General features: G+C 41.7%; 1 protein-coding gene across 1 annotated transcript; it reads right to left on the bottom strand.

The window, feature by feature from the left end:
* Window positions 1–4,212: 4,212 nt before the first annotated feature.
* On the bottom strand, window positions 4,213–6,936 carry LOC122023077. The gene is made up of 6 exons (XM_042581170.1): window positions 6,585–6,936; window positions 6,369–6,491; window positions 5,989–6,284; window positions 5,516–5,838; window positions 4,940–5,377; window positions 4,213–4,858 (listed from the first exon to the last, which is right to left on the bottom strand). Exons 1-6 carry the CDS (start codon window positions 6,934–6,936, stop codon window positions 4,213–4,215), a joined length of 2,178 nt encoding a protein of 725 aa, XP_042437104.1.
* Window positions 6,937–9,468: the final 2,532 nt, after the last annotated feature.

Here is a 9,468-nt window from a genome sequence, read left to right as displayed (position 1 = left end):
TTAGAAAAATATTAGTAGAATGTTGAACCAAAAAGAAATAAAAATAGGGAGTGGTCAAGGATTGAACCTTGAACCACTCATGATGTAAATGATAGGATTAATGGGTAATAACCAGTTAGGATAGGAATGATATATTGATAGCAAAGGAGGGAAACTCATGATAAGGATGAGAGTAAAAGCTAGCCAAAAGAAAGTAAGAAAAGAGCAAGAGAAAGGCAACTTGCCTTCCTTCTTTTCTCTTCCTCTTCCTCTCCCTTTGCCGTGACTTAAAGAGAACAATTAAGGGGATTCATTCCCCCTTGTTTCATCATGAATAATGAGAATAAATAAATAAAAAAAAAAAAAAGGGGCTAAGGGAGAAGGAAAGCAAAAACCAATTTTGCTACATCTTCCCCCTTAACATAAAAGGGAGCATGTAAAGAGAAGATTTTATTTTTCTCTCATTTCTCTCATTCTCTCCTCTCCACCACCGAGAGCCTCAGCCCCCTCTCCTCCATTTTCGGCCCCAAAACAAGGTTCCTCCTAGGATACAAGGAAGGCTACCAAGGGAAAATAAAAGGAGGAGAACAAGAAGAAGAGACCCTTTCTTCCATCACCACACTTTAGAACCACAAGCGAAAAGGAAGTAAGTATCCCCTCACCTGTGGTACAAGTGGTTTTAATGTGTTTTTGGATTTTATGAGGATTTTAAAACCTAGAAACAAAGTTTTGAAAATTCGGCCAAAGAAGGACTTGTTGATCCTAGGAATGTTTAATATAAGCCTTGATTCATGATAATTTTTCTATGCTTTGTAAGAAGGTTTTCTCTCATATTTTTATATATATGTGATGCTGGATTAGAGATGTACCTAACCCTAGAGTTTCGGCCAAAAAGGTTTTATAAGGGCTAGGGAATTTATTTGTTTACCTAACTTGCACAAAACCCTCTAAATAAATGGTTAAGGATCCATTATTTTGTTTTCATACTTGAAGGTTACTTGGAACCAAAAGTACCCCACTCACAAGTTTTGGCCAAGGAAGGGTTTAGGGTTAGGAAGACTTTGAATTTAAACTTACCATGTTTATATGATAGAATATAGAGTTTCTTAAAGAGTTGCATGCTTGTATGTTGATAGAAACTCATGAACATCACTTTTAATGTTTCGGCCATGGTAAGGTGGATGGTTTAGAATAGCTTAAACATTTTTTTTTCATGCTCAAAACCTCCATGACAATAAGATATGAAAGTTGTTTGATGCTCCCATGTTTAATTAGAGTATAGGAAAATTGGTTGCATGATATATGATAATTATGACCACAAGGGTCCTAGCTTGTTTGTGAACCAAACTTATATGTATAGTTCCCTTGATGTTTTTGCCATAAAACTTGTTTAGGTTTTCCATACTTTAGGCCACCTAAAACCTAGTTTAAAGACTTGGAAGGTTTCAGCCAAACATATGCTATGAGATAAAGAAAGGAAAAACCTAGGAAACCTAAGACACAATTTAAATGTATGCTTATAGTGCTTGACTTTTATACATGTTATGAAATGTGTTATGACTTTCTATGCTTTTATGCCATTTGAACAAATTCCATGCTTGATGAGGTTCGGCCATGTAGGGTTTAAAGACCTAGAAACCTTAAAATTTAGACCTCATGTGTTAAAGATGCTTCTTATGAAATTGAGATAACATGTTGATTGTGTTCACATGCTTATATATTTAACTATGATTCAAATGGACACCTTAAAGTCTCGTCCATGAAGGGATACATGCCTTAGAAACCCTAGAACTTACATTGAACATGCTCATGTCACTCTCCATGGAATATGAAATGTAGAAAGCTAAAAATTCACATGCTATATGTTGTTAGTGACCTAAATTGATGCTAAGGGAAGTTTCGGCCATGACCACTTGTATGATGCCATTTATAAATTTATACATGATGTTAGAGTAAGTTCACATGCTTGTATGCTTGCTTGAAAACCTAAATGAGTACTTGTAAGTTTCGGCCATGACATAATTTTAAGGGCTTAAAGGATTTAGGAACTAACTCAATTGTGCTTACCATATTCCTTGAAACAAATGCTATAAATATGGTTAAGGTTTCCATGCTTTATGTCATTTAGAACCTTGTTTCACACTTGTTAAGGTTCGGCCAAATGAGGTTTAAGGACTTGGAGAACTTAGAGTCCAAGTAAATCTTGTTTATAATACTTCCTATGAAAATGATATGTAGATGAATTAGGTTCTACATGCTTGGATGTTGTTTAAAACTTGAATTGGCACCTAAGAGGGTTTCGGCCAAGATAAGAACCCAAAGGATTAGGAAGCTTAGTACCCAAATTAATCATGTTACATTGTTCCTTATGATTGGATGAGCACATGATACACTTTTATGCTTAGACATGTATGCTTGTGAGCTATACAAGATGAGAATTTCTACTATATGTTATGAGTTCAAAATATGCATGCTTTATGTTATGATATGTGGGTAAATTTTACATGCTTTGATGATATGATATGAGCTGAAAATATGCATGCTTATGTTATGATATGTGGTTAAATTATGCATGCTTGATGATATGCTTTATGCTTAAGATATGCATGTTTTTATGATCTATGCCTAAGTGATGCATATTGTTATGATATGATGTATGCCTAAGTGATGCATACTTTTATGGTATGATGTATGCCTAAGTGATGCATACCTTTATGACATGATGTATGCCTAAGTGATGCATACCTTTATGATATGATGTATGCCTAAGTGATGCATACTTTTATGACATGATGTATGCCTAAGTGATGCATACTTTTATGATAGGATGTGTGCCTAAGTGATGCATGCTTTTATGATGTATGATATGTATAAGTATGACATGTACTTTACTTTATATGGCTTGTACCAAGGGTGGGCTCCATAAGCGCCCCGGGGTCGATGGAATAAGACTCGGGCCTCGTTAGGGATGGGCTCCTAAGTGCCCCTAGGTCGATGGAGTAAGACTCGGGCCTAGTATGTTTCCTTGTAGGGTTCAAGACTTGCTACCTTGGACCTACATAGGTTGCGCGCAATATGTAAGTGGTACATAGCCGGGATCCCCTTTAAGTTGAGATTATGTTCAAGTATATATGTAAGAAGAAATGGTTTTAAAGATCATGAGACATACACATATTTTTCGGATTCATGTTTTTCAAAATCATATTGCATATACCTTATGATGATTTATGATATGCCATGGTTAGATATGATTATGTTATGTTCCATGATATGTCCATGTGTAGGATATGCCATGACTTCTTATGACGATATGCCATGATTAGATACGATTATGTTATGCTTCATGCTATGCTTTACGCTATGATATGCCATGACTAGTTATGATTTCTTCATGTTGCATGATATGCTTAAAAGAGTATGTTACATTATGTCATGACTAGTTGAAATGATGCCATGTTGAGACATTCTTTGATTATACTATGATTTTCGGTTTTAGTGAGTAGGAAAGGAACTTACTGAGCCATGAGTGCTCACAGCTTACTGTCCTTGTACCACAGATAAAGGAAAAAGCTGGATGAGTTAAAGGAGTAGCAGGAGAGGCAAGGAGATGTGTGTGACAGTGGCTAGGCAACCAAATAAGAACCTGCTTTAAAAACTTTTAAAGAACTATGCTTTGGTATCATGAATTGTAGTACCGTATGTGTGACTTGATGCTATGTTTCTACTAATTTTGATATCATGTTATTGAGGCCATGATAGTGTAGTTCGGATTTGATGAAAGGGAAAACAAAAGAAAAGTTTTTATTAAACTAAGAGAATTATTTTAAGTCTTCCGCTGTTTTAAAAAGAAAAATTTGTACATAGAGTATCGTAGCCCCGTCCCTTAGGGTTAGCATTCAGATCCCTGTACATGCGAGTACCTCCTGGATGAATCGCAAATCTAGATCGATGTGCTTCCCGTAGTAAGTCCTCCTGAACAGGATGTGACTCAGGGACACATAATCTGCCGCAGAAATACAGAATTCCACTATCATCACAGGTAAACTCTATCTGCTGTCCTGAGGTAACTCTGCTACATAAAAACTGTAGATGCTGATCTGTAGCCTGAGCCTCTTTGATACGCTCCACTATAGGTAGCTGAGCAACCATGGTGACTAGCAAGCCTCGCTCTGTCTGTGCTTGCTCCATCAACCCCAACTCAGAGAAGCTCTGTATCAACTCTGTAACCATCACTTAGTGACAAGCCAAAATTCCACGAGATTTCCTGCTCAACGCATCGACCACCACGTTGCCTTTCCCTGGGTGATAGTTAATTGTGCAATCATAGTCTTTCAAGAATTCCATCCATCTTCTCTGACGCAGGTTCAGTTCCTTCTGGGTAAAAAAATACTTGAGGCTCTTATGATCTGTGTAAATTTCGAAGGTGATCCCATATAAATGATGTCGCCAGATTTTCAGTGCGAAGATGATAGCTGCCAACTCCAAATCATGGACCGGATAATTCCTCTCATAATCTTTCAGCTGACGTGAGGCATATGACACCACTCGCTCATGCTGCATAAGTACGGCACCCAGTCCCTGATATGACGCATCTGTGAAAAGTACAAATCCATCCATGCCAGAAGGAAGTACTAACACGGGTGCAGTAACGAGTCTCCGTTTAAGCTCCTGAAAGCTCAGCTCACAAGATTCTGTCAAGCTAAACTTTTCCCCCTTTCGGGTCAATTGTGTCAAAGGCAAGGCTATGCTGGAAAAACCCTCGACAAATCTCCAATAATACCCAGCTAGACCCAAAAAGCTACGTATCTCCTGTACCGTCTTCGGCTGCTCCCAGCTAGTGATTGCCTCAATCTTCTGCGGGTCTACTGATATACCTCTGCTGGAAACGACGTGTCCAAGCAAACCCACCGAAGGTAGCCAGAATGCGCATTTACTAAACTTCGCGTAGAGGTGTTCTCACCGAAGCGTCTCTAAAACAATGCGAAGATGTCGCCTGTGTTCCTCCTCAGAACGGGAATATATCAGAATATCGTCGATGAACACAATGACGAACTGATCTAAGTACTCAAGGAATACTCTGTTCATCAGATCCATGAACACTGCTGGGGCATTGGTAAGCCCAAATGGCATTACCAAGAACTCGTAATGACCAAAATGAGTGCGAAATGCTGTCTTCGGTATATCTGCATCTCCAACCCTGAGCTGATGATAGCTTGAGCGCAAAACAATCTTTGAATATACACAGGTGTTCTTCAGCTGATCAAATAAATCCTCTATACGTGGCAATGGATATTTGTTCTTGATAGTCACCGCATTCAGCTGTCGGTAATCAATACTTAATCTCAATGATCCGTCTTTCTTCTTAACGAAGAGTACTGGTGCTCCCCACGGAGAAACACTGGGATGGATAAATCCTCTGTCCAACAGCTCCTACAACTGAACCTTCAGCTCCTCTAACTCCTTTGGTGCCCTGCGATATGGGGTCTTGGATACCGGTGCGGTTCCCGGAACCAACTCAATCGTAAACTCGACTTGCCTTTTAGGAAGCAACCAGAGGAGTTCATCAGGGAATACATCTAAAAATTCTCGAACAATAGGAACGTCCGAGAGTCGTGGTAATGCATCCGTATCATCTTTAACCATGGACAACAAATATCCCTGACAACCTTGTGACAGTAATCTCCTCGCTTGCATTGCTGATATGACTGATATCCCATCACCCCCGGTTCCGATGAATGTCCACGATGGTAGACCGGGAGGTCGGAATGTGACTACTCTCGCTCTGCAATCAACTGTGGCATGGTTCATGGCCAGCCAATCCATGCCCAATATAATGTCAAATTCCACCATCTCCAATACCTACAAATCCACCATAATAGTATGACCATTGAAGTCTAAAGGACATCCTTTGACTTCCAGACTAATACTTAGTACCTCGCCAGATGGTAGAGATACTGTCAGCCCGTGTGTCCGACGACTAGGTAGTCTCCCGATTTTACCCAGAAATACTCGAGATATGAATGAATGGGAACTACCAGTATCTATCAATAAATCTGCAGTAAATGTATAAACTGAAATAGTACCTCGGAAAACCGATCCCTCAGCTCGCTGTGCCTCCTCCCGTGTAACCGCATAAACACGACCCACCTCTAAGCTCGGCTGTGGCATCCCTGGAGTGGTCTGCGCTGGAATCGGAGGTGCAGAAACTGGCTGCTGATACTGAGACTGAGGCTGCTGCTGATATGCTGAGTAAGGCTGATGTGGATGAAAATCCTGCTGTGCTGGAAATGCCTGATGAGAAGACACTGCGGCAGAATACTGTGTAGTCGCTAGTTCCGGACCCTACACATGATATATCTGTCCCTGAGAAGGCGGTTGTCACTGCTGACGTGGGGCACTCTGAGTCTTCTGCGATCTCCTCTGTGAACGTGACTGAGAGGATGATTCCCCCTGAGATGTAACTTTAGGAGCCTCCAACTGTGCTTTCAGAGTACAATCCCGACTCTCATGCCCTGGAAGTTTACAGTAGAATCATATAGCATGATCCAACGGGCAGCTGTTCCTGGTGTGACTCTTGGACCCACACTGAAAACACCTGGTCCCACCAAAGTTCTTCTGATCATGATGAGGGGGATGAGAACCTCCATCCGATGTTCGCCCAGTCTTCTGAGGCCGAGAAGATCCTCCGGAAGGAGCCCGAGAACTCTGACCTTTATTCCCTCTCTTTTGCGACGACTGCTTATCATGTCCTTTCTCCTGATTTACCTGCTGCTGAGTCATCTCTATGAATAGTGCTCGATCTAGAACCTCCCGATAGGAACCATCTAGAAATCCTGACATCCGGATCCGAATGTATGCTGCAAGACCCTGAGTAAACTGCTTCATACGATCATAATCTTGTGCCACTAAGTGAGGATAAAATTCCGCCAGTCTACAGAATTCAGCATTGTACTCCATCACTGACCGGTCGCCCTGCTTGAGACTCAGAAATTCCTGGCGTTGAGCTAGACAGAAGGTAGCTGGGAAATATTGCCGCTCAAACGCATCTCAGAACATCGTCCATGTGATGCGCTGCTCTCCAAAGATCGTCTTCTGCATGTCCCACCATGTGACTGCCTGATCCCGGAGATGATACGCTGCCAGTTCCACTTTCTCCTCGTCCGTGCAACTCATGTACCCAAAGGTGCTCTCTAAATTCTTCAACCAGCTTCGAGCAGCCCAAGGATCTGCTCCGCCCAAATATAAGGTAAATTTGTCCTTGACGGACCTTGCCAGCAACGGTATTCGAGCTCTGTCCCTCATCCAATCAGTAGTAGCAGGAGTAGGAAATGCTGATGGTATCCTGGAGGGAATCCCCTGAGGCTGAAATTCCCGATTTCTACCAGATGGTATGACTGAAGGGATCTCCTGAGGCTGACGTCCCTGGTCTCTAGGAGTCTGATCACCCTGTCCTCGACTAACAGCCTCCACATCAGTCGTATCCTTGGAAGAATCCGCCTCCTGGGTTACTGGTTCCGGCTCCCCTGTCTTGGTAGGTTGCTTCCGTGGTCGTCCCGGACCACGATGAGAACCGGCTACCGACCGACCACGTCTCATACCTAGTGTAAACCACTAATAAGTACTATCAACAATATAAGTTCATACTTATAAAACTTACAACTTATAACTTGGAGGTGTTCCGCCGCTGCCTGGTCCCAAATCCCAAAAAGTCACTTCGAGGAATAAAATCACGGAAAATCCAAAACGTACGAATCTGGCATCGTAAACCTGTAGCTCTGATACCAATAAATTGTCACGCCCCGAGAGTAAGGTTGTCTGACAAAAATCGGACAGCACCTCCCCTGTAGTAGTGACAAATGAAACCAGTATACATCACCAACAGGTAATACATATGCAAATTAAATCACAACCACACAGATAATATGCAGCCCACACGGCTGGAAAATTAAACACAGCGGAAAACAAAAATAACAAGTATAAGGTAACGAAAACTCACCGCGGGCCGGCCCGGCTTGACTCCTCGACAAAGCAACCAAATACAAAATAACAAGTCCACAGCCCGATTATTACAATGCCAAATTCAAAGGTTCAACACACAATCAAAATGAAAACCAAATTCATAAAACCGTCCTCGGAAGCAACGTGGGACCTGCAGTCGGGAACCTCCTCCGATGTACTGGTATCATCTATCGATTACCTGGTGAAATTACCAATGTACGGGGTGGTGAGTATAAAGACTCAGCGGGTAAAAGAATCGACAGTGCATGAGTATCATAAAGAACAGGAATACAATAGGATACAGTCTCGGAAAGATAAATAGCAGATACTACTGGGTAAACAAAGTATATATCCATACCTGAAACCATATCCTAGGCTAACAGTGTAAGGTCTGAGATAACATAAACTGCTACAGTACTGCTCATAACTACCAGAATCACATATAAAGTATACTGTAATGGTAATCAGTGTCCAAGCATATATAACAGGTATGTGATAACAGAACTGCATAAGTAAGCATAAACAGCATAAGCAGGTATATCAAAAAGTAGCGTATGCACGAATGGTCACTCCCGCCCACCCCTCAAGTCCATGACCCCAGTATGGACGAGAGGTCGGGACAATGACAAACTGTACACCACTCCAGCTACCATTACTCTCGAGTGGCAGAGGGGACAGTTGCATAGTAGCTAAATAGCTACGTCTGCGATGGGGTCCCTGCTGCCCGCGACTCCAGCAGACACTACCCATGAGTGTGCGAGTGGGGGGCACGACAGGACATGCGGCACGCTCCAAGCTACCACTACCCATGAGTGGCCGAGCGTGCGGCCCAGGCCAACGACCGTCTCAACCACAAGGGAGCCAAAGTCGTCGGCTATGCATGCAATGACATGATGCGAATAATGCAACAGTCATCATATATATATAACAGGAAATCAGGTATGTTACATGAATCCGATGCTCAATACTAAGCATAAATAAATAGTAATGAAACAGGTAAACATGACATCTAGTATTTGCTAGTTATCAAGAATAACAACGGGAGACTGTATAAATAAGAAAGTGAGCATCTCGAAGATTGAATGGATAAAGTATCAAGCACAAGAAATAAAATGAGTGGAGTCAAGATAAACTCTACTTTATCTGGCCTGCTCATGCACCAAGAACAATAACTAAAGAAACAAGTAAAAAGTACCCGCCTCAAATGTAGGCTGAATTCGACGTCAACCTCGTCACAATACCCGCCTCGATCAAAGTCCTGTGTCAACGTACAAAATTTGACTAACTACCTATGAAACTGAATAACCATACTAGTGTACATGACAGGTGAATTTAATCCAAGTTTCATTCATTACCCCCAACGAAACCATTCTAATCTACTAATACCCAATCCACAGCCCTAACCGTATGCCTTCAGATCATAAAATTAGGATTCCCCCAAATCATGCATTTGTCCCCAATACACCAATGTACAAAATATCTGTTCAATTA

The sequence above is a fragment of the Zingiber officinale genome, chromosome 9B, assembly GCF_018446385.1.
Source record: "Zingiber officinale cultivar Zhangliang chromosome 9B, Zo_v1.1, whole genome shotgun sequence".
Lineage (NCBI taxonomy): Eukaryota > Viridiplantae > Streptophyta > Magnoliopsida > Zingiberales > Zingiberaceae > Zingiber > Zingiber officinale.
This window is presented reverse-complemented; position numbering and strand designations above follow the sequence as displayed.